Source organism: Scyliorhinus canicula, chromosome 13 (assembly GCF_902713615.1).
Source record: "Scyliorhinus canicula chromosome 13, sScyCan1.1, whole genome shotgun sequence".
Lineage (NCBI taxonomy): Eukaryota > Metazoa > Chordata > Chondrichthyes > Carcharhiniformes > Scyliorhinidae > Scyliorhinus > Scyliorhinus canicula.
The window spans coordinates 43,743,920-43,770,027 of record NC_052158.1 but is presented as its reverse complement, the minus strand read 5'-3'; the positions used below and the strand labels follow the sequence as shown (position 1 = coordinate 43,770,027).

General features: G+C 46.3%; 2 protein-coding genes across 3 annotated transcripts; one reads left to right on the top strand and one right to left on the bottom strand.

Annotated features, from left to right (window-relative positions):
• Positions 1 to 982: 982 nt before the first annotated feature.
• Positions 983 to 23,991, bottom strand: LOC119975577 (zinc finger protein 91-like). Its single transcript, XM_038815366.1, has 4 exons — positions 23,778 to 23,991; positions 20,970 to 22,579; positions 19,316 to 19,484; positions 983 to 5,575 (listed from the first exon to the last, which is right to left on the bottom strand). The coding sequence occupies exons 2-4, from the start codon at positions 22,175 to 22,177 to the stop codon at positions 4,406 to 4,408; spliced, it is 2,547 nt and encodes an 848-aa protein (XP_038671294.1). The 5' UTR covers positions 22,178 to 22,579; positions 23,778 to 23,991; the 3' UTR covers positions 983 to 4,405.
• On the top strand, positions 10,640 to 16,160 carry LOC119976218 (zinc finger protein 239-like). 2 transcript variants are annotated; one of them, XM_038816540.1, is made up of 2 exons: positions 10,640 to 10,739; positions 12,638 to 16,160. In XM_038816540.1, the coding sequence occupies exon 2, from the start codon at positions 13,187 to 13,189 to the stop codon at positions 14,282 to 14,284; it is 1,098 nt and encodes a 365-aa protein (XP_038672468.1). In that variant the 5' UTR covers positions 10,640 to 10,739; positions 12,638 to 13,186; the 3' UTR covers positions 14,285 to 16,160. The 2 variants fall into 2 exon arrangements, with proteins under 2 accessions (XP_038672468.1, XP_038672467.1); XM_038816539.1 differs by having other exon boundaries at positions 10,640 to 11,006.
• Positions 23,992 to 26,108: the final 2,117 nt, after the last annotated feature.

Sequence of the window (26,108 nt, the reverse complement as noted above, 5' to 3'; positions counted from 1 at the left end):
ACAAGGTAAAGGGTGTACAAGGTAGAGGGTGCACAGGAAAGAGGAAGACAGGAGAAAGGGGAACAGGAGGGAAAGACAGGAGAGAGGAGTACAGCAGAGCGGGAGAGGACAGGGATCCAGTCACTTGGTGTGAGCCGAGGCTCAGAATGGGAGTATTTGTCCTAGGCCAGGGGTCACCTGTGGAGATTCAGCTCCCCCTGACTCCAATAGCAGACACTGAACATTCACCTCTTCCAGGATGTCCTGGACTATTCGCCTCTCCCAGGGCGCCCCGGTCCGTTCGCCTCTCTCAGTTCCTCTCTTGGGCTGTCTCAGTGATATTATTCAGTGTGCAGTACACCAGGGTGATTGTGAGCATTCTATCTCTCTGAGGAATACTGTGATCTACCTCCAGATGTGGCCAGTACCTGAAACAGTTCTTCAGCATCCCACTAACTTCTCTCTGTGAGTTGCCTCAGAGAGACACGGGCATCCACAAACAACACCTCCTCGTCAGTGTGTATCACTTGACTTCAGGAATTTTAACAGAAAATAGAACAACAGGAACCCAGTCGCAAATACAACACTGACACCTGCAGCTCAAACTAGTTACCACTTTAAATCAAATCCAACTTTCAGGCTATCAGTTTACAGGGAGAAAGCATCTGGACACAGCCTTGGGATTTAACCCCTTGGAAACTGCATCTAATGCACAGACATATTATACGTCATTGTCAGCCATGGCTGTTAGCACTTCCATCTCAGAGTCGGACGTTTGTGCGTTTAAGCCTCACATTGCAACACTGATACACTGAGAAATGTCTTCATTAGCTTTAAAATGCTTTCAGATGTCTTCAGTTCTTTCTTATGGAAATGTTTCCTGTGAACTGGAAATTATAAACCCATTGTTGAATAAATATACCAGCCTACAGTATGTTGACCTGCTTACTGCAATCTCCTGAGCGTTTCAGTGAATAAGGAACACACGTGCTGACAAATCTAGTTTGGTTTCAGCTTAAAAACATGAATTTATTGTGAGTTATAAATCTGCACAAAAGATTGATAAAACAACAAACAACAGCATAATATTCAGGTTACACCAAACTTTGAATCAACGAAAATAACAAAGCATTTGAAATTACTCAAGATCTTTCTCAGAACTTGAAATGATTTTTTAAAAATGATTTCATGGGATGTGGGCGTCGCTGGTTGGACCAGCATTTGTTGCCCATCCCCAATTGCCTTGAACTAATGAGAGTCTGGAGTTAGGTCAGACCAGGCAAGGACGACGGATTTCCTTCCCTATGGTGGTTTTCCTCCCTCCAGGGCATTAGTGAACCAGATAGGTTTTTACAACAATCGACAATGACTTCATGGCCATCGTTAGACTTTTAATTCCAATTTATTAAATTCAGATTCCACCATTTGCCATGGTGGGATTCGACCCAATTCCCAGATCATTACCCTGGGTCTCTAGTTTACCAGTGCATACCACTACGTTGCTGCCTCCCCTAATTTTGTAAGAAAATGAAAAATGAAAAAATGAAAATTGCTTATTGTCACAAGTAGGCTTCAAATGAAATTACTGTGAAAAGCCCCTAGTCGCCACATTCCGGCGCCTGTTCGGGAAGGCTGGTACTGGAATTGAACCGTGCTGCTGGCCTGCCTTGCTTGGTCTGCTTTCAAAGCCAGCGATTTAGCAGTGTGCTAAACCAACCCCTGTTGGTTGTACGGTGAACATATCACACCGATATTACATCGAGGTATAATGGGCTGAGGGAACTCGGGTCGGAAGAGACTCCAGCCCCGTTCCCTTACCATACTCAGGATAGTAGTCTTCCCAGACAGGACAGTACAACATTACCCATGATATTAGTCAAACACCCGTCACCTGAAGAGGATCTTTCTATAATTCACATCACCAACTAAAGCAGGATCCGATTCTACCCCATACCCACTCCTGAGAGCTGGCTCACTTTACTAACACACATACTCACATCAGGGGAAACTCTTATCAGAATACTACAGACAAAAGTTTCTTTAAAATCCCTCTGCTCTAGTCTGGTTCGCAATTCCGATGGTCAGAAATGACACCAAACTTTAATGGCACAGGATGGAGCTCGTTTCCATCCACAAACCCACCAAAGGTTACTGAGATCCACTGGTCACATGGAAATTCAATGGGTAATTTAATTGAGGTGTTTAAGATGGTTAAACAAGTTGATAGAGTAGTTAGAAATAAACTATTCCTTTGGTGGGAGAGTCCAGAGAAAGGGAACATATTAAAATCAGAGCTCGGCTGTTTGGGAGTGATGTCAGCAAACACTTCTTCACAAAAAGGGGACTGGAAATCTGGAACTCTCTCCCCACAAAAATCTGTTGATGTTCTGGGTTAACTGAAAATTTCAAAACTAGTTGGCAGATCGAGGAATGACTTCAGTTTCTGCTTTCATTAAATTCCTCTCAATTTCCCTCCCTCCTCTCATCTCCAATAACAATTGGTCAGTGTCATCCTCTTCAACCTCCAGCAAACACGTCATAATTGAGCCACAATGCACAAATAGAACTTGGTTAGCTTGGTGGTCGGGGTGAGAAGGGACCTGAAGAGATGGGATGTTCTCCCGCTCTCCTTGGCGGGGAGAGTGCAGCCCATAAAAATGATAATTCAATTTCTGAAGTTTCTGTTCATGTTTCAATCCTTCCCGATCTTCCTCCTCAAAGGATTATTTGTGAAGGTGGATAGGTTAATTTTGGCCTTTGTGTGGGCAGGTAAGACACCCAGGATCTGGAGAGCCTTCCTGCAGAGGGGACAGCAGCAAAGAGGATTTATTACATTATTACTGGGCGGTGAATGTGGAAAAGGTGCGGCCGTGAAGGTTGGGGTGGGGGGGCATGTTCAAAGACGATGGTAACAGCCCCCCTCCCGTTCTCTCCGGACAGGTATACGACGAGTCCAGTGGTGGTGGCATCCCTTAAGATTTCAAACCAGTTTAGGCGGCACTTTGAGTTGGGGGGCACGTCGATACAGTCACCAATTTGGAGAAATCATAGGTTTGCACCAGCGTGTATAGACATATAGGATGAGCCTGATACAATTTAAAGTGGTTCACGGGGCACATATGACTCGTACACGCTTGAGCTGGTTCTTCCTGGAGGTGGAGAATAAGTGTAAGGGGTGTGAAGGAGGACCGGCGAATCATGTGCATATGTTTTGGCCCTGCCTGAAATTTGGAGGGTTTTGAGACATTGTCAAAGATTGTAGGGGTGAGGGTGGTGGCAATCTTTGATATATTGGAGTTGCTGGTGAGGAAGGGGCCAATGTCGTGGCCTTCGCCTCTCTGATTGCCTGGCGACAGATCCTACTGGGTTGGAGGTCGGCGGTGCCACCGAGCGCGTCAGTGTGGTTGGGGGATGTGGACAGAATTTCGGCAAATGGTGAAAATCAAGTTTGGCCTTAGGGGGTCAGAGGAGCAGTTCTACTTGAGATGCAGGCCGTTAGTCTCTGTTTGCAAAGATTTGTTTGTCGCCAGCGAGTAGAGAGGGAGAGGGGTTTTTGGGGGGGGGAAGAGTTTAATTTGTAAAAGATGAAAAATGACAAACTGTTTGTATTTCAGTTTGCTTTAACGAATGTGAAACTTTCTGTAAGGTTTGGAATAAAATATATTTTTTTAAAAGTGAGAGTTAGTGAGTGACTTGTACCTGCATTGAAAAGATACTGAGTTTATACAGCAACTTCTACACATACTGATGTCTTGGATTGGATTTTGTTTATTGTCAAGTGTACCGAGGTACAATGGAAAGTATTTTTCTGCGAGCAGCTCAACAGATCATTAAATACATGAAAGGAAAATAAAAGAAAATACATAATAGGGCAACACAAGGTGCACAATGTAACTACATAAACACCAGCATCGGATGAAGCAACTTCTTTTGATGATCTGGTCAAACAAAGTTAATTTGACCTTCTTGAAATGATTGGACTGATGGTGGGAAAGGTTGGAGACAGATACTGAGACAGACAGTGCTTTGGAAGGACAGCTCTCCTGTGTGAGCACTGGAGGGTAAACAACACAGACAGCTCTCAGTGCAAAGAAAGCAGCTGAGCCGGCTCCAAGTTCATATGGAGAGGTTGGTGTTTGGCGAGAGAGAATAGGTGAAACAATCCTGAGACACGTCACACTGGAAGGGTTTGTCTCCCGTGTGGGTTCCCTTATGTTCCAGGAGGTCCAACAACTGTGTGAAAACTTTATTACAGAATTCACATTGACAGTGTTTCCCCCCATGTGAGTGCATTGGTGGACCAGGCAATCGGCTGACTGTGAAAGCCTCGTCACACAACACAGCTGAATGGTTTCTCGCCAGTGTGAATCTGCTGGTGCTTTACATATTGGGACGACAGGTCTCCCAAACGTCGCATGCGATTCTCTCATTGTAAATCTCCCACATATTCCCATGTGTGGATCCTCTGATGAAGCAGCAGATCTGATGAGTTAATGAAGTCTTTGTCGCAAAGCTCACACTTGAAAGGTTTCTCTTCTGTATGATAACGTTGGTGGCCACGGAGATTCGATGAGTCCGAGAATGATTTGTCACAACGGTCGCACTTGAACGGTTTCTCCCCAGTGTGAATGCGGTGATGTACACGAAGGCTTGATGAGTGCGAGAATGATCTTTCACAGAGATCGCACTTAAATGGTTTCTCCCCGGTGTGAATGCGGTGATGTACACGAAGGTACGATGATCGCGCAAACGATTTGTCACACACCTCACACCTGAATGGCTTCTCTCCAGTATGAATGCATTGGTGTTGCATGAGCGCTGATGACACACTGAACGCTTTGTTGCAAACCTCACACTTGAAAGGTTTCTCCCCTGTGTGGACTGTCTGATGACGTAGGAGACTGGATGACACTGTGAAAGCTTTAGCACACACCTCACAAGTGAACAGCTTCTCACCAGTGTGAATCTGTTGGTGCGAACGGAGGATTGATAATCGTGAGAATGATTTGTCACACACCTCACACTTGAATGGTTTCTCCCCTGTGTGAATGCGTCGGTGTCTGTGAAGTGTCCATGACTCTGAAAATGATTTGTCACACACCTCACATGTGAATGGTTTCTCCCCCGTGTGGATCCTCTGGTGCTTGATGAGAAAGGAGGAACGGGTAAAAGCCTTGTCACAAATCTCACACTGGAACGGTTTCTCTCCTGTGTGAAAACGTAAGTGCCGGCAGAGATTTGAGGAGTCCGCGTATGATTTGTCACACACCTCACACCTGAACGGCTTCTCCCCAGTGTGAACGCGTCGGTGTTGCATAAGCGCTGATGACACATTGAACGCTTTGTTGCAAACCTCACATTTGAAACGCTTCTCCCCTGTGTGGACTGTCTGATGGCGCAGAAGGTTCGAGGACATAGTGAAAGCTTTAGCACAGACCTCACACGTGAACAGCTTCCTACCTGTGTGAATCTGTTGGTGTAAATGGAAGTTTGATGTCAGTGACAATAATTTGTCGCTCACCTCCCACGTGAGTGGTTTCCCTTCCATGTGGTTGCTCTTCTGATACAACAGATGGAACCTGCCTGTCAGGAGATCCTATGAGCCTGTATAGTGCACCTAATACACCTCACACTTGAACAGCTTCTCACGTACAGGATTGAGTCAGTGGTTCATGAGGCTTGATGAATGATTGAAGCTCTCACCACACTTGGAGCCCGCTCACACTTCCTCCCAGCTTCACCCTGACTGATCGCCCACAACCGAACCTTCAGAAAGGTTGGATCTGATGAAAGGTTCCCACTGACCAGTTTCAGATCTGATGATATGTCAAAGGTCCCCTGACCGACTGATTTCCAGATGATGGTTTCACTGCCCAACTTTCTCTGTGTTGAGCAATGCTGTGAAGGGACTGGATGTCTTCCCACAGTTGTGCAGGTGTTCCTTGGTCAATGGTCAGGATCTATCTGAGCTGTCTATCCTCTCTGTATTCTCTGGTGTAGTGCGGTGCAATCCTTCTGTAAAACAGCAAAAAGAAACATGATTTCCTCCAACTCCATCTCCTCCTTTGCTGAAGGGTCTGACTCCTCAGTTAGAGACTGTTCCACAGTGAGTGTCAGTCTGCTATTCCCCTGTGTGGGAGATCAGATACAAGTCCTTTTTTTCCTCACTTGACTGACACACCCTCTGTTTCCAGCAGGGACACTGGATAACGACTAGGATCAGACAATGTGGCTACTTCCTTTCCTCCAGCCAGACCCATCTTCCTAGGCACAGCTGTACTGCGGGAGGTTGCATCTAAACTGGAGGGGCATAAATATCCTGGCCGCTCGGTTTGCTAGTGTCACACGGGAGGGTTTAAACTAGTGTGCCAGGGGAGTGGAAACCAGAGTAATAGGTCAGAAGGTGAAATAACTGAGGGGGAAGCTAGAGAATAGGGCCAGTAAGACTCAGAGAAAGAGCAGGCAGTGAGATGTTGCAAAATACAGCGGGACTGGTGGTCTGAAGTGCATTTGTTTCAATGCGAGAAGCATAAAAGGTAAGGCAGATGATCTGCGAGCTTCAATTAGTACTTGGAACTATGATGTGACCATTACAAAGACTTGGTTCAGTGAGGAACAGGATTGAGCTAATCATTCCAGGATTAAGATTTAGATGTTTCAGGCAGGATATAGGGGATGTAAAAGGGGTGGGGGAGTTGCACGACTAGTTAAGATGAATATCACCGCTGTACTGAGTGAAGTAAACTCAGAAGGCTCATGCAGCGAGGCCATATGGGTAGAGCTCAGGAATAGGAAGGGTGCAGTCACAATGTTGGGATACAGCCAGCGGGAGATAGAGGAGTAGATATGTAGGCAGATTTTGGAAAGGTGCAAAAGCAACAGGATTGTTGTGCTGGGTGCTTTTAACTTCCCCTATATTGACTGGATTCACTTAGTGCTTGGGTGGGACATAAGGAGCATCCAGGAGGGCTTCTTGAAACAATATGTAGAAGTCCAACTAGGGAAGGGGCTGTACAGGATCTGGCATTGGAATGAGCCCGGCCAGGTGGTCAAAGTTACAGTCGGGAAGCATTTTGGGATCAATGACCATAGTTCAGTAAGTTTTAAGGTACTGTTGGATAAAAATAAGTAGTCCTCAGGTGAAGGTGCTAAATTGGGGGAAGGCTAATTCTAACAATATTAGGTAGGAACTGAAGAATCTTGATTGGGGCAGATGTTTAAGAGGGTAAACCAACATCTGGCATGTGGGAGGTATTCAAACGTCAGTTGATCGGAATGTAGGACCGGCATGTTCCGGTGAGGAAGTATGATAAGTATAGCAAGTTTCAGGAACCTTGGATAACGAGGGATATTGTGAGCCCAGTCCAAAAGAAAAAGAAAGCATTTGTAAAGGCTAGAAGGTTAGCTAGAAGGCATATAAGGAAACAGAACATAGAATTACAGAGCAGAAGGAGGCCATTCGGCCCATCGACCCTCACCGGCCCTTGGAAAGAGCACCCCACTTAAGCCCACAACTCCGCCCCTACCCATAACCCAGCAACCCCACCCAACCCCTTTGGACACTAAGAGCAATTTAGCATGGCCAATCCACCTAACCTGCACGTCTTTGGACTGTGGGAGGAAACTGGAGCTCCCGGAGGAAACCCACGCAGACACGAGGAGAACGTGCAGACTCCGCACAGACTGGCCCAAGACCGGAATCGAACCTGGGACCCTGGAGCTGTGAAGCGACAATGCTAACCACTGTCCTACCGTGCCACCCAAAAGTAGGAAGGAAATTAAGCAAGGCGTCAGGAGGGTTAAAAGCGGTCACAAAGTCATTGCCAAACAGGATTTTAAAAATCCCAAGGCTTTTTACACACATATAAAGAGCAAGAGGGTGGCCAGGGAAAGGGTTGGCCCATTCAAGGGGAGGGAATCTATGCATAGAACATAGAACGATACAGCGCAGTACAGGCCCTTCGGCCCTCGATGTTGCACCGACATGGAAAAAAATCTAAAGGCCATCTAACCTACACTATGCCCTTATCATCCATATGCTTATCCAATAAATTTTTAAATGCCCACAATGTTGGCGTGTTCACTACTGTTGCAGGTAGGGCATTCCACGGCCTCACCACTCTTTGCGTAAAAAACCCACCTCTGACCTCTGTCCTATATCTATTACCCCTCAATTTAAGGCTATGTCCCCTCGTGCTAGCCACCTCCATCCGCGGGAGAAGGCTCTCGCTGTCCACCCTATCTAACCCTCTGATCATTTTGTATGCCTCTATTAAGTCACCTCTTAACCTTCTTCTCTCTAACGAAAACAACCTCAAGTCCATCAGCCTTTCCTCATAAGATTTTCCCTCCATACCAGGCAACATCCTGGTAAATCTCCTCTGCACCCGTTCCAAAGCTTCCACGTCCTTCCTATAATGAGGCGACCAGAACTGTACGCAATACTCCAAATGCGGCTGTACTAGAGTTTTGTACAACTGCAACATGACCTCATGGCTCCGGAACTCAATCCCTCTACCAATAAAGGCCAACACACCATAGGCCTTCTTCACAACCCTATCAACCTGGGTGGCAACTTTCAGGGATCTATGTACATGGACACCGAGATCCCTCTGCTCATCCACACTACCAAGAATTTTACCATTAGCCAAATATTCCGCATTTCTGTTATTCTTTCCAAAGTGAATCACCTCACACTTCTCCACATTAAACTCCATTTGCCACCTCTCAGCCCAGCTCTGCAGCTTATCTATGTCCCTCTGTAACCTGCAACATCCTTCCGCACTGTCTACAACTCCACCGACTTTTGTGTCGTCTGCAAATTTACTCACCCATCCTTCTGCACCCTCCTCTAGGTCATTTATAAAAATGACAAATAGCAACGGCCCCAGAACAGATCCTTGTGGTACGCCACTCGTAACTGAACTCCATTCTGAACATTTCCCATCAACTACCACTCTCTGTCTTCTTTCAACTAGCCAATTTCTGATCCACATCTCTAAATCACCCTCAATCCCCAGCCTCCGTATTTTCTGCAATAGCCGACCGTGGGGAACCTTATCAAACGCTTTACTGAAATCCATATACACCACATCAACTGCTCTACCCTCGTCTACCTGTTCAGTCACCTTCTCAAAGAACTCGATAAGGTTTGTGAGGCATGACCTACCCTTCACAAAACCATGCTGACTGTCCCTAATCATATTATTCCTCTCTAGATGATTATAAATCGTATCTTTTATAATCATCTCCAAGACTTTACCCACCACAGACGTTAGGCTCACTGGCCTATAGTTACCGGGGTTATCTCTACTCCCCTTCTTGAACAAAGGGACCACATTTGCTATCCTCCAGTCCTCTGGCACTATTCCTGTAGCCAATGATGACCTAAAAATCAAAGCCAAAGGCTCAGCAATCTCTTCCCTGGCTTCCCAGAGAATCCTAGGATAAATCCCATCCGGCCCCGGGGACTTATCTATTTTCACCTTGTCCAGAATTGCCAACACTTCTTCCCTACGCACCTCAATGCCATCTATTCTAATAGCCTGGGTCTCCGCATTCTCCTCCACAATATTATCTTTTTCTTGAGTGAATACTGACGAAAAGTATTCATTTAGTATCTCGCTTATCTCCTCAGCCTCCACACACAACTTCCCACCACTGTCCTTGACTGGCCCTACACTTACCTAATGGAACCAGAGGAAATGGGTGAGGTACTGAATCAGTACTTTGCATCAGTATTCACCAATGAGAAGGACTTGGTGGAGGATAAGTCTGGGGAAAGGTGTGAAGATAGTCTGTGTGACATTGAGATCAAAAATGAGGAGGTATTGGGTGTCTTGGAAAACATTAAGATAGGTAAGTTCCCAGGGCTTGATGGGATGTACCCCAGAAAGGCCGAGGCCTTCGGGTAAAATCTTTAAAGAAGATATTAAAAGACATTTCAATAAATGTGGCTCTGCCCCTCCCAGATAATAAAATCTCACCTTATCGTATTCAGTAATGATCCATCAACAGAAGGGAAATGCTCCCAATAAACACCCTCAATATCCAACACACAGCCAATCAAACAGCTCAGCACAAAGCACCGAGTAAACAGGTCTGTGAGCTGGATCTTCTCACACAGCATAAGGGGCATTTCCACAGCTGATTGCCCACAGGATAGTCAGACTGCCTGAACATTAGTGTGGATATTGTGCAATGTAATGATTGTAAATTGTGCTCCTTCACTCACCATCTCCTGACTTGGTTTTGAGTCCCTACAGGAAGTGAAGCAGCTGTGGTAGAGGAAGAGGAGAGAATGGGCAGAGTGGGTGGGCTCTCTGATTGACGTCTCTCACAGACAATGAACACCAAAGGCATGAAAAAACCTGCATCAAAGAAATAAATTAGAGTGAACCAACCAGGGCTCCTCTAACTGACGTCTCCACCCGGATCTGCACAGGGAAACATTCTCACCCATTCAGAACGACATTATCCATGCTGCATGTGGGCCCGGGGTCTGCGCAGTGAGGAGCAACTGTATGGAATCAGAAGGCGAGCTTCCCCGCAGTGCCTGATGGGAGTTGTAGTTCTGCCGCGCGTAGTGGCAGTTTGCACCCGGCGTTCGGAAATTGGAATGTAGGGTTTTTCATGCCTTTGGTGTTCATTGGTTGTGAGAGACGTCAATCAGAGAGCCCACCCGCTCTGCCCATTCTCTCCTCTTCCTCTACCACAGCTGCTTCACTTCCTGTAGGGACTCAAAACCAAGTCAGGAGATGGTGAGTGAAGGAACAGAATTTACAATCATTACATTGCACAATATCCACACTAATGTTCAGGCAGTCTGACTATCCTGTGGGCAATCAGCTGTGGAAATGCCCCTTATGCTGTGCGAGAAGATCCAGCTCACAGACCTGTTTACTCGGTGCTTTGTGCTGAACTGTTGGATTGGCTGTGTGTTGGATATTGAGGGTGTTTATTGGAAGCATTTCCCTTCTGATTTACAGACTGAGTTTTGTTGATGGGTCATTGCTGAATATGAGAAGGTGAGGTGTAATTATCTGGGAGGGGCAGAATGTCTGAGGATTCTCACTGATTTCCTAGTGTTGAGTTGTGTGTGTGTGTGTTGAGCTGGTTATCCTGTGGACTGAATGGTCAGTTCTGTCTGTGTTGAGATCTGGATGTTTTCTGCCTATTCATATTCCTCCGAGGCCTGACCCCGCCGTGACTCCGCCTCCATCTTTATAGCCACCTCAGAAGACTTGTACTTATATAGGGCCTTTTATTTCTTCCTTTTTTCTTTTCTTTATAAATTCATTTATAAATGTATAAATGAACTTGCCCAATTCATTTTTTCCAATTTAGGGGCAATTTAGTGTGGCCAAACTACTCTGCATATCTTTGGGTTGTGGGGGCGAAACCCACGCAGACACGGAGAGAATGTGCAAACTCCCCACGGACAGTGACCCAGAGCCGGGATTGAACCTGGGACCTCCGTGCCGTAAGGCTGCAGTGCTACCTACTGCGCCACCATGATGCCCTTGTAGAGCCTTTTACGACCACCATCTGTTCCCAAAACTATTTACAGCCAATGAAGTAGTTTTGAAGTGCGGTCACTGTTGTGATGCAGGAAATGTGGCAGCCAATGTGTGCAGAGCAAGATCCTACAACAGCAATCTGATCATCACCAGACAATCTGTTTTTAACGATGTTGATTGAAGGACTAATGTTGGTCAGGACACCTGGGATAACTCTCCTGTTCTTCAGTCATGTCATGGGATCATTTACAGCCACCACGGATAGAGCAAAAGGGGCCTCGTTCAAGTCTCATGTGAAAAACTCTTCTGACAGTGTAGTACTGACCCAATCCTTTTATGCCGGACTATTATGTGATTCTGCGATACTGTGAGGGGTCTCCGTTACCATCCCTGGCTCTCACCATCGTTTCCCTATGTTGGCTAAGAATAGGGACATTAAACTTAGGACGAGGTACAAGCTCCACTCACAGGAGAGACCAGTGACGCCTTGTCTCAGCTCATCTGCTGCTGCTGAAAACCTCATCCATACCTTTGTAGATTCCACTTCTCTCCTGGCTGCCCTCACACTGTGAACTGTAAACCTGAGCTTCCCCAAAACTCTGCTGTCTATGTCTGAACTGACACCAAAATCCATTCACCAATCACCCCTGTGCTCACTGATCAACACTGACTCCTGGTCAAAGAACACCTCAATTTGAAAATTCTCATCCTTGTTTTCAAATCCCCTCCATGGCCTTTGCCCTTACTGATCCCTGTAATCTCCATAGCTTTTTGGCTGCCATAGGTGGAGACACATTTATTGAAATGTCTTCTAATGCTGACAGTGAATTAATAGTCCATTTACACCCTGCCCGACTGTCTTTTCCATTGCACTCACTGGGCAGGTAAGATGGGGTCTGGGTGGAGTAAAGAAAGTAGCCATATTGTGTGCTCCCGGTCACTATCCAGTGTCCCTGCTGAAAACAGAGGGTGTGTGACAGGCAAGTGAGGAAAAAGAGAGGACCGGTATCTGATCCCCGACACAGTGGAATAGCAGACTGACACTCACTGTGGAGCAGTCACAAACTGAAGTGTTAGCCCCTTCAGCAAAGGAGAAGAGAGAGTTGGAGAAAATTATGTTTTCTTTTCCTGTTTAACAGAAGGATTGCATCGTACTACACCAGAAAATGCAGAGAGGATAGACACCACAGATCGATCCTGACCATCTCCCAAAGAACAACTGCACAACTATGGGAAGACATCCGATCCCTTCACAGCATTGCTCAACAGTGAAAGCAACATCTGGAAATCAGTCGGGCCAGGGAAATTTCGGCATAGCCACAGATCTGAAACTGGTCAGCGATGTGGAACCTTCCATCAGAATGAACTTTTCCGAAGGTTTGGTTGTGGGTGAAGCTGGGAAGAAGTGTAAGTGGGCTTCAAGTGTAGTGAGAGCTTCAATCGTCCTCGATCCTCATGAACCACTCATTTAATCCTACGTCTGAGAGGCTGTTCAAGCCTGAGGTGTGCTCCACAGGTTCATAAGACTTCCGAACACAGAGGGGCATCTGTTATCATACCTGCAACACAAGGACATCCACATGGAAGAGAAACTATTCACGTGTGAGGTTTGCGACCGTGCCTTCACACGGCCATCGTGAATCACAGACACATTCACAGTGGGGAGAAACCATTCACATGTGAGGTGTATGACAAATAATTCTCGCAGTCATCGACCCTCCTTGCACACCATCGCACTCACACAGGGAGGAAGCCATTCAAGTATGATGTGTGTAACAAGGGGTTCGCGCAGTCATCGGCACTGGTCATTCATGGGCGTATCCACACAAGGGAGCAGCCCTTGTGAGGTGTGTAACAAATCATTTTCCCAGTCTTCGAATCTCCATATGCACCAGCGCATTCACACAGGGGAGAAACCATATGCGAGAATATGGTCAATGTCATCGTATCTCCGTGTACACCAACACCTTCACACAGGGGAAAAACCATTTTCTTGTGATGTATGCGACAAAACTTTCTCAACATATGTGTGCTGCGCGTACACCAATGCATTCACACAGGTGAGTAATCATTCACGCGTGTGGTGTGTGACAAATCTTTCTCGTCATCATCGAGTCTCCGTGTTCATCAATGCATTCACACGGGAGAAACCCTTCATTTGTGAAATGTGTGACAAATCATTCTCGCAGTCATCAAGACTTCTGCGCCACCAGACAATTCATACAAGGGAGAAGCCCTACAAGTGTGAGGATTGTGATAAAGCTTTTGCAATATCTACAAGGCTTGTGATACACCAGAGGATTCACACAGGGGAGAAACCCTTCAGATGTGAGATCTGTGAGAAAGCTTTCACCCACTCCTCCAAACTCTTGCTGCACAGTCGCATTCACACTGGAGAAAAAACATTTGTGTGCAAGGTGTGTGACAAATCATTCTTGCAGTCATCAAAACTTTGTGCGCACCAACGCATTCACATGGGCAGAAGCCATTCAAGTGTGAAGAGCGACAAATCAATCTCGCAGCCATCGAACCTCCGTGCACACCGACGCATTCACACTGGGGAAAAGCCATTCACCTGCAAGGTATGTCACAAATCATTCTCAGTATCATCAAGCCTCTGTGTACTCCAACGCATTCACACAGGCGAGAAACCATTCAGGTGTGAGGTGTGTGACAAATCATTCTCACAGTCATCAAAACTCTTGCTCCATCAGAAGATTCACAAAAGTGTGAGGTTTGGAATAAAGCTTTTGAGACATCCTCCTGAAGCAGTGGATCTGCACTGAGTAAAATACATTCAGGTGTGAGGTGTGTGAGAAGGCTTTCACAGAAACGGTGCATCTCCTGCTCCTCCAACACACAAGCAGGGAAGAAACCCTATCAGTGTGAGTTCTGTGATCAAGTCTTAAGTTATCAGACCTCCTGGAACATCAGTGAACCCTTCCAGTGTGACGTGTGCCAGGGTTGTTTCACCTACTCCTCTCTCACCAAACACCAACATCTCCATACTGATTTGGAGCTGGCTCACGTGCTTCCCTTACACTGAGAGTTGTCTGTGTTGTTTACCCTCCAGTGCTCACACAGGGGAGCTGCCCTTTCAAAGCACTGTCTGTCTCAGCAGTGTCTGTTTCCAACCTCTCCCACCATCAGTCTAATCGGTTCAAGGTCAATTTAACCTTTGACCAGATCACTAAAAGACATCAATATGTATGGAAGCTGCTGCTTATTCATAGATGTTACTGTGTCTCTGGGAGGATTTCCTCAGCCACCGAAAGTAGGTGATTCAGGAGAATGTGTGTCAGGATTTTTCCTGCTCTGGACAAGAGGGAAACACCTCAATACTTTCCACAGCATGATTTATCTCCCTCCTTGAAGATGGTTACAATTGTCACATTCCTGAAGTGGGAGGGGGGGTTCATTTTCCTCCAAAATCTGTACAATAAGTTCATGAATCTTGATTTGAGCTGAAGTCCACCAGCTCTGAAGCCTCAGTTGGAATACCATTGGATACCATATATTGCCAGACCTGCTGAGATTTTCCAGCATTTTCTCATTTGTTTCAGATTCCAGCATCCGCTGTAATTTGCTTTTATCTCAAGACTTCTCTGCAGATTCAGAAACCAGGAGGCAGGAAACCTTTATTGGAGAACGAGACAGAGAGCAACGCACAGCTTCTTTCTCAGTGTTCAGGCTTGTTCTGTTTCCCCATGGGTCCTCTGAAAACCTCCCACCTGACTGAAGCCAATCACAGTCTGTTGCTGGGCAGAATACGGTCTTTGGCCAATTCATTTGCCACCAGCCAACCAATCGAACTGAATCTTCCGATCTCAGGTGCCAGAAAGTCTAAGTTCTTCTGTTTAAAAATCTAAATCTAGCACAGTGTACTATTTCACGACTTCTGAGTTCCTCACTTCTGCTGATCCACTTAAAGATATATATCCATTAAATATCCAGAGATCAAAAATGATAACAACAAAGTGAAAGAAATTGGAAATAAGGGAATCGAAAGGAAGGGTCCTTACAGTGTCAAGTTACACAAACTCTGTGTTTGAAAGCACTTTACAGCCAGCGAAATGCTTTTCGAATGTACTCACTGTTGTAATGTAGGAAACATAGTAGCCAATTAGTGCACAGCAATATTCCACAAACACCAATGTAATAATTGCCAGATAATTTGTTTTTGTGATGTCGATTGCAGGATCCATATTGTTAATTCATCATGGTAACTCCACTGCTCTTTTACAATGTAGTGATATGTTTTACATTCACCTGAGAGGGCAGATGTGGCCTCGGATTAACTCTACAGAAAGTTGGTACCTCTGACTGTGCAGAAATCCCTCAGCAGTGCACTAAGTGTCAGTCTCAGAGCTCATGCCTCTGAAGTCAGAATCCTCTGACACAGAGAACAAGGTTGTGGGTTCAAGTCCAACTCCAGGTGAATTCTTCCATGCACATGGATTAAAGTTGTTGTCAGGGCCACACAAATAATTCCTCAGCCTTTGGGCTCCCTATACAAACGCCACCTGCCATTTGTTAAAACACAAACATGGTTGTAAAATGAGTGAAGAAATTATCCTGCAGATATTTACACACTGCATTGATCGTGAAGCCAATCCGATCACAATGTAGCGCCCTTAAATAAAACTGCTTCAATTGATCTCACACAATTTTTTTAATGTTTGTTTTAGTAAAACTCCTTGACAAATATACAACCATAAGTGCACAGGTTACAGTAGAGAGTTTACAGTAGTTTGTGTTGGGTTATATTGGTATAATCCAGCTGAAATTTACCATATGGATCGCTCTTCATATTACACTAGGGACTTCTGGACATTCAGGCCCACAGTCAGACATATTCATCACTCCAGTCTACAGGCTGTGGCTAGTAATTATTTCAGCAAACTGCAAGCCCACAGATAATAGTTTATTTCAGTTGTGTCAGTTGAAATAGTTGTAGTTTAACATTGTCATAATTACATTATTATCTCAATAATGTTACTGGAGTTTTTCCTTTGTTTGCTCAGGTATGGCAAGATTAAAAATATACTTTCTCTCCAATTCTCATGTTTATAATGGCAGCAGGGTAGCATGGTGGTTAGCATAAATGCTTCACAGCTCCAGGGTCCCAGGTTCGATTCCCGGCTGGGTCACTGTCTGTGTGGAGTCTGCACGTCCTCCCCCTGTGTGCGTGGGTTTCCTCCGGGTGCTCCGGTTTCCTCCTACAGTCCAAAGATGTGCAGGTTAGGTGGATTGGCCATGCTAAATTGCCCGTAGTGTCCTAATAAAAGTAAGGTTAAGGGGGGGGGGGGTTGTTGGGTTACGGGTATAGGGTGGATACGTGGGTTTGAGTAGGGTGATCATGGCTCGGCACAACATTGAGGGCCGAAGGGCCTGTTCTGTGCTGTACTGTTCTATGTTGTACTGTTCTATGTTCTATAATGTTGGAGGAAAGAGTAGAACCGGGAAAGAGAGGACAAAGGGAGAAATGAAAACGGTAGATTGGAGGAGGAGAGAGAGAGAGACTGTGAGATGGGAGAATGGGTGAGATAGAAGAGGGAGAATGGGAGGAAAAGAGTGGACTAAAGAGGTAGCAAATTGACTGGAGAAAAAGAAGGATAATAGATATGAGAGGAAAGAGGCGGAGGAACGAAGGAGAGCAAATTACTCCCTCAATCCCTGAATTACAAATTCAATATTTTCTCCCCTCTCTGTCCCTCCCTCCGCTGCACTGTTGCCTGGTGCCTCTCTCTCCTGTGCCCCCCACCCCCCTCCCCCCTCCTGTAATGTACTGATCCCACATCGCTGCCTTGGATGCTGTGGGTCTTCCTCTTCTGATCTTCTGTCAAACACATCCGAGGCTACACGTCCCACACTGATGTTGTCAGTTTAAAAGCCTCTGAGGATGAAGAATGCTGTTCCCACACCAGAAATCTGTCAAACATTTACCAGGGGAACTGAGACAGCAGCTGCAATAAGCGGTTTTTTCAGATTGGACAATGACAAGTTTAAATCCCCACCTGATCTGCTGCTCAAAGTGACCCAAGCTGAAGGAAACTCACATTATTCCAGAAATATTTGGAGCAATTTTAATTTGAACAGTATTCTATGTGGCATGTCAAATGGTTACTGTCTTAAACCTTTATTTATGTATGATGCCATCTGAGGTCACATTAATATTGGACCACAGTGTACAAAGGAATTAATCCAAATATCAAGCTGTTCCTAAAGAAAATCACGTATTATCATTTACAAATTGCTCCACATACATAGTCCAGAAAGAAATTAATCACAGATGAAAACAAAACTGTTCTTTCTATCTGTTCCAATTTACTTTCTACCTACACACACATTGTTCACAGAATCTTCTAACGTGTTAAGGTCTTATGGGACGTGTGTGAGTTGTTGTTGGCTGTTTATTCATGTCTGCTGGTTCCTGAGGTGACGTCTCTATCGGGAACATTGTTGCCTAGATGAGTGTTGTTGCTGTGGTAATTGTCGCTGCTGATCTGTTGCATTTGATGGGGACCGGTTGACCTCTGGGACTGATGGTCATTCATTTTCTTGTTTAGTTGATGAAATCAGATCTGCCTCATCAGCTGTCAGTTGTGAAGGAGTAGCTTCTCCAGTTGTACACAGATGTCTGTGGTTGTGACGATAGATCTAGTTGTTCACTTTCACCGTGTACAATCGAGGTGACAACTTTCTACTCGGGTCTCAAGTTGCCCAGTGAGCTGACTTTTGTTGACTGTTGAATGTTTTTACTCTGACCACTCTCCAACTCTCAGCTCTGGCAACGATAAAGCAGCTTTATCAAAGTGAAATTTATCTTTCTGTCATTTCACTTTGATCTTGTCACTCTCACTCATGTTACTATTGGCCTCAGTAGTGTTTTTTAGATGTTGGAAGAGCAGTCTGGGTGCAGTGTGACATTAGTAACTGAACTGGGCAACTTTTCATTCCATCAGTAGGTGTGTTTCTCCAACATTGCCTCTTACACATCTGTGCTGGATAACACATCTGTGCTGGATGTAGTCAGTTTTTGATCTCTGACACTTTTCACTGCTGCCTTGGCCTTTCCATTTGACTGGGGAAAGTATGGAGATGATGTGTGGTGCTGAATTTTCCAATCATTCTTCACCCATGAATTGAGCGCCATTGTCAATCATCACAATGTCAGGAATGCAAGGACAACTTAAGTGTGCTTTCAAGAGTTCTACAATCCTATTGTTAACTCCGAGTAGTCTGAATAGTAGTCGACTGACGAGATGATCAGTTCCAGTGAGCGTGAAGAGGTCCACTCCAAGCTCCATCCATGGCCTGTCTGGGATGTCATAAGTCAAGATCAGTTCTTTATCTTGCTTAACTTGATGTTCATTACAAGCTCTGCACTGACTGATGTGGTCCTTAATCTCATTGCTCATGTTTGACCAGTAGAGCATAGAACATAGAACAGTACAGCACAGAACAGGCCCTTCGGCCCTCAATGTTGTGCCGAGCAATGATCACCCTACTCAAACCCACGTATCCACCCTATACCCGTAACCCAACAACCCCCCCCCCCGAACCTTACTTTTTAGGACACTACGGACAATTTAGCATGGCCAATCCACCTAACCCGCACATCTTTGGACTGTGGGAGGAAACCGGAGCACCCGGAGGAAACCCACGCACTTCTCTTTCCTTCCTCAAATTAGACTCAATTCCTCAATGGCTTGTGTGGATGTGCTTCATCTCTTTCAGGAAAATGACCCTGGTCGCTTTGTACAAGATGCCATCTTAGCTGATCACTTCATCTCTTCTGCCCAATTCTCTCTTACAGCAACAGGTGTGTTCTTGATGGTGTCAGGATATCCTTCCATCACAACGTCCTGTAACATTTGAAGAGTTGTATCTTGTTGTGTTTCTTTGATCTGAGCAAGACATTGGTCTGTCAGATTCAATATCTCTGCTGGGTTGATGATTCCAGAGCATGTTGTGTTGTTGCTTCTTGTTGAATCTGGAAGATTTCACACTCTGTACTAGCTTCATCAACTTCCTTCAGTCAGCTCTCGACAGCATGTCAGTGATGTACATCTGCTTCCATTGCTTGTCCTTCACTTCCAAATGATATCCCTGAAAATGAAGTAACTTCCTTTGTAAACACTTTGGAGCAGATAGAAGCAGTTTGAAAAAGATGCTTTGAAGTGTCTTGTGGTCAGACTCGACCATCACTTTCTCTCTTTCTCCCAAACAGGTTCTGTTGAAATGCTCACAAGCAAAGACAATATATAGACACTCTTTCTCAATCTGTGTTTAGCATTGTTTACTTTGTGCTAATAAAGTCACTAAAGTTGCCTTGGTCCCAGGTGACCGTAGACTATTTTCCCCTTTGAGAAGAAGAGCTGACTGGTGGTAATTTAACCTGTGGATCACCACACCTCAGGTAAAGGACAAGGTTGAGAAGGTGAGGCCTTCATGAATAACCGAATTGAACCCTTGGTCGGCACAGTTGTTAGCATTGCTGCCTACGGCACTGAGGACCTGGGTTCAAATCCTGGCCCTGGGTCACTGTCCATGTGGAGTTTGCACATTTTCCCAATGTCTGCGTGGGTTTCGCCCCCACAACCCAAAAGATGTGCAGGGAGTGGATTGGCCACGCTAAATTGCCTCTTAATTGGAAAAATAAATTATTGGGTCTCTAAATTTAAAAAAAAGGAATTGAATCCATGCTGTTGGCCTCATTCTGCATCACAGACCAGCAGTCCATCCAAACTCTGGATATAAACACAACTGGTTGTCCTTGCTGCATGAGTTGCTCCAAGTCCTGTTTCACTGGCATCTTACTGTGGGGCGACTTCATCGTTGACACCATAGTACCTCAGCACTGCCGTTATTGTCACTAGTTGTTTGATGTGAGTGAAAGCTGCTTCTTATTCTTTCCCCCAACACCACTGAACAGCCTTTGCAGGGAGCTTGTGTAGCGATTCACACTCTGATGACTGATTGCATAAAAGCTTGTTTAGGTAGTCCTTATGTGGGTTCAGTGATGTTCTAGGAGTTTTGTCAACTGTGTGAAAGTTTTATTTCAGAACTCACAGCGATAGTGTTTCTCCCCTGTGTCAATGCATTTATGGACCAGGAGAAACACCATCTTGTCATACACCCAACACCTGAATGGTTTCTCTTCTGTATGAATCCACTGGTGCTTCAGGAGATGGGAAGAGGGGATGAAAGCTTTGTGACAAACATCGTGGCCGAAGAGTTTTTCCCATGCGAATCTCCGGTGCCCATAAGGGTTGAAAAGTCACAAAACATTTATCACAACCCACACTTGAAAGGTTACTCCAGTGTGGATCAGTTGATGGGAGTAGAATGCTCAATGACCTCAAAAGTGATTTGTCACACACATGGCAAGTGTAAAGGTATTGATGTGCACTGAGGCTCGAAGAGTCAAAGAATGATTTGTCACTGATTTTCACGCAGAACGGTTACTGCTTTGTGTGAATCTGTTGGTGCTTACGGAAAGTCGATAAATCTGAAAATGATTTGGTGCACAAATTGCACATGAATGGTTTCTCCCCTGTGTGAATGCGTTGGTGTCTGCAGAGCTGTGATGAATCTGAGAATGATTTCTCACACACCTCACACGTGAATGGTTTCTCCCCGGTGTGAATTCGTTCATGTTTACGGAGATCTGAAGATGACAAGAATGATTTGTTACACAGCTCACATGTGAATGGTTTCTCCCCGGTGTGAATGCGTTGGTGCACAAGGAGACTTGAAGAGAATGAGAATGATTTGTCACACATCTCGCACCTGAATGGTTTCTCCCCTGTGTGAGTGCGTTGGTGTTTGCGAAGGTTCCCCGACTGCAAGAATGATTTGTCACATACCTCACATGTGAATGGTTTTTCCCCTGTATGAATTTGTTCGTGTTTGCGTAAGGTTGATAAATCCGAGAATGATTTGCTGCACACCTTGCACGTGAATGGTTTCTCTCCTGTGTGAAGGCGTTGGTGTCTGCAGAGCTGTGATGAATCTGAGAATGATTTCTCACACGCCTCACACGTGAATGGTTTTTCCCCCGTGTGAATTCGTTCATGTTTACGGAGATCTGAAGATGATGAGAATAATTTGCGACACACCTTGCATGAGAATGGTTTCTCCCCGGTGTGAATGCGTTGGTGCATGAGGAGAGCTGACGAGGATGAGAAGGATTTATCACAGACCTCGCACCTGAATGGTTTTTCTCCTGTGTGAATGCGTTGATGTCTCCTGAGGTTTGCTGACAGCGAGAATGATTTCTTACACACCTCGCATCTGAATGATTTTTCCCCTGTGTGAATTCGTTGGTGTGTGTGGTAAGCTGCTAACTGAGAGAATGATTTGTCACACACATCGCATGTAAATGGCCTCTCCCCTGTGTGAATGCGTTGGTGTACACGGAGATTCTGAGATCGTGAGAATGATTGGTCACACATCTCGCACATAAATGGTTCCTCCCCTGTGTGAGTGCGTTGGTGTCTGCAGAAAGTTGCTAAATCCAGGAATGATTTGATGCACACTTTGCACATGAACAGTTTCTCCGTGTGAATGCATTGGTGTTTGGTGAGCTGTGATGAATCTGAGAATGATTTGATACATGCCTCACATGATTCACCGGTTGGAATTCTCTGAAGTCGCAGCAGCCTTGTAGACATCACAAAATCTTTATTAAAAACCTCACACTTGAATTGTTTCCCTTCCACATGGCTACTCTTGTGTCCAGATGCCTATTTGGAGATCATAGGAGCCTGTGGAGGCCTTCCCGTGGAAGTCACACTTGAACAGCCTCTCACCTGTAGCAATGATTCAGTGGTTCAAATGGCTCGAATGATAGAAGCTCCACATTACTGATCTGCTGATGTGTCAAAGCTCGCCTGACTTGACCGATTTCTATCTAGATGATGGTTTCACTGTCCAACCTACTCTTGTGTTGAGCAATGCTGTGAAGGAATCTGATGTCTTCCCACAGTTGTGCAGTTGTTCCTTGGGTGATGGTCAGGATCTATCTGCAGTATCTATCCTCTCTGTATTCTCAGGTGTAGGATGACGCAATCTTTCTGTAAAATAGGAAATGGAAACATGATTTCCTCCCTCCTTTGCTGAAGGGGCTAACTCCTGAGTTAGAGACTTTCCACAGTGAGTGCCAGTCTGATATTCTCCACAATGAGGACAATGGAAAAGATGTAAAATGGGCTAGCAATTCACTGTGATCTAATGTTGTGCTAGTTTTACCCTTAGAATGTGTGTTTAATGTCAAAAACACTCAGGAGATATTTAATTGCATTTACAGTGCTGAAGGAGGCCATTTGGCCCATCAAGCCCTCAGAAAGAGAACTCTACTCAAGCCCACGCCTCCACCCTATCCCCATAACGCAGTAACCTCACTTAACCTGCCCTTAGTCCAAAATTGCCTTTAGTGTTGGGTGGGGTTACTGGGTTATGGGGATAGGGTGGGGGTGTGGGCTTGGGTAGGGTGCTCTTTCCAAGAGCCGGTGCAGACTCGATGGACCAAATGGCCTCCTTCTGCACTGTAAATTCTATATCTATAACCTTTTTGGACATTAAGGGCAATTTAGCATGGCCAAACCACCTAACCCGCACATCTTTGGACCGTGGGAGGAAACCCACGCAGACACAGGAAAAACGTGCAGACTCCGCACAGACAGTAACCCAAGCCGGAAATCGAACCTGGAACCTGTGAAGCAACTGTGCTACCATGCTGCCCAGAGATTAATAGAGATTTTGACCTGATAGAGGTCTACAAGATTAAGAGGGGCACTCTTTCCCAGGGTGGAGGGGTCAGTCACGAGGGCATAGGTTTAAGGTCCATGGGACAAAGTTCAGAGATGTACGAGGCAGGTTTTATTGCACAGAGGGTGGTGAATGCCTTGAACGCGCTGGAAGCAGATATGTTTTCCCTGTGTCTGCGTGGGTTTTCTCCTGGTGCTCTGGTTTCCTCCCACGGTCCAAAATTATTTGAGCACACTGGGCAGGAAGTGCTGGAAGCGAAAGAAATATTGATTCAGTGTAACTGATTGAAGGGTTCTGGTTTATCCTGGGAAATTAGGTACATTGCACTCACTCAGACTGCACATCCCAAATTTAGCTCTCATACACACAGCACTGGGCAAAACTAACAAATCCAAGCCCAGGCTTTTGAGAAACACCGAAGCCTTTATGTAAAATCTTTAAAGAAGACATTGAAAGATGTTCCAATAAATGTGTCTCTGCCGCTCCCAGATAATTACACCTCACCTTCTCATATTCAGCAATGATCCATCAACAAAACTCAGCCTGTAAATCAGAAGGGAAATGCTTCGAAAAAACACTCAATATCCAACACACAGCCAATCAAACAGCGCCGTTCTCTGATTGACGTTTCTCGCAGCCAACAAGGGAGAGAGCTACAATGAATTCCCGCCGGATAAGAAGGCGGGGCTTTGATAGTTCGCAGATTCGAGTCTGGTTCTGCGCAGTCGGTGTGGACTCCGACCGCCAGAGCGCGATTACCCATGCTGCATGTGGCCGTGAGGAGCAGTGAGAGCCGTGAGAGTCAGCCTGCGGTGCCTGATGGGAGTTGTAGTTCTCCGCCCAGCGTTCGGGGTTCCAAATCGCTCCGGGGGGCGGGGCCAGGATCGCGGCCGTTAAATCTGCTCAACCTCTATCCCCCTAAACTCACCCCATCTCCTCCTCACTCTCAACTCATCCCTCTCACACCCTCATTCCCTCCCTCACACCCACATTCCCCTACACCCCCATCTCCCCCTCACTCTCAACTCATCCCTCGCACACCCTCATTCCCTCCCTCACACCCACATTCCCCTACACCCCCATCTCCCCCTCACTCTCAACTCATCCCTCGCACACCCTCATTCCCTCCCTCACACCCACATTCCCCCTACACCCCCATCTCCCCTCATTCACAACTCAACCCCCTCATTCCCCCCCTCACACCCACATTCCCCCTACACCCCCATCTCCCCTCATTCACAACTCAACTCCCTCACACCCCCATTCCCTCCCTCACACCCCCATCTCCCCTCACTCAACTCATCCCTCTCACACCCTCATTCCCTCCCTCACACCCCCATTCCCTCCCTCACATCCCATTCCCTCCCTCACACCCCCATTCCCTCCCTCACACCCCCATTCCCTCCCTCACATCCCCATCATTCACAACTCAACCCCCTCACACCCCCATTCCCTCCCTCACACCCCCATTCCCTCTACACCCCCATCTCCCCTCACTCACAACCCACCCCCATTTCCCCCTCCCTCACAGCTCATCTCCCTCACACCCCATCTTGCCTCACTTACCTCCCCTCAGCCCCCACCCCTCTCCGCTCACCCTCATCCCCTCACCCACCCCATCCTCCTTCACCCCCTCACATGCCCATACCTTCCCCATATCCCCTCACTCACCCCCATATCCACTCTCACCCCTATATCCCCTCACTCACCCCCATTCCCACACATTCCATCATTCATCCCCCTCACCCTTTCCCTCACCCCATCCCCTTTTTCTCACCCCAACTCCCTCCCTCATGCTGCCATCGACTCAACCCTTCACTCCTCCTTTTGCCTCCTTTATCCCCATGCACTCTTTCCTCACCCACCAAACCCCCTTGCTCACTCCCTTCTCTCCTTCATCCCATCCCTCCTTCACACCTCATCTCTTCCTTCACCTCCTCCATCCGCCCTCCTTACCCTGCGATTCCCCTTTCTTTACCCCTCCCCCCCCCCGCATCATGTAGATGATAAACAGATAGGGTTCGTGGATGTACTCTAGGTTGAATTCCAGAGAGATTGGCATGGGATGATTCACCATTGCAGGAGATTCTCTGGATACAACTGAAGAGGAAAAAGTGGCACACATCACAGCAGTCCCACTGACTGGACAACACAGAAGGGTTACAGGTGGAAGGTTGTGTGGTCGGGCAGGTCAAAGGTTAAGAGAGGTTGCTTCTCTCTCCACAGGTGATTTCTGACTGCAATGACAATCGCAAGACCCATCGGGACGACTGCTTGTGGGGCTTGTGGAATTCGAGCTTCCCCACTAATGTGGAGGCCCATCAGCTGAGGCTCAAAGAATAATACAGCACAGGAACAGGAACTTCAACCCTCCAAGCCTTTACCACCCTCGGCCAAAACCCTCAGCACTTCCAAGTGCCGTATCCCTATATAGCCAGCCGATCCATGTATTTGTTGAGATGCCTTTTGAACTCCGTTAATGTATCTGCTTCCAGCACATTCCAGGCACTCACCACTTCTAAAAAAACCTGCCTCGCACAACTCTAAACTTTGTCCCACGCACCTTAAACCTATGCCCTCTAGTGACTGACCCCTCCACCCTGGGAAAGAGTGCCTGCCCATCCACACTATCCATGCCCCTCTTAATCTAGTAGACCTCTATCAGGTCGCCTCTCAACCTCCGTCGTTCTAATGAAAACAGTCCAAGTCTATTCAGCCTCTCTGCATAGCTAACACCCTCCAGACCAGGCAACATCCTGGTAAACCTCCTCTGCACCCTCTCCAAAGCCTCCACATCCTTCTGGTACTGTAGCGACCAGAATTGTGCACAATATT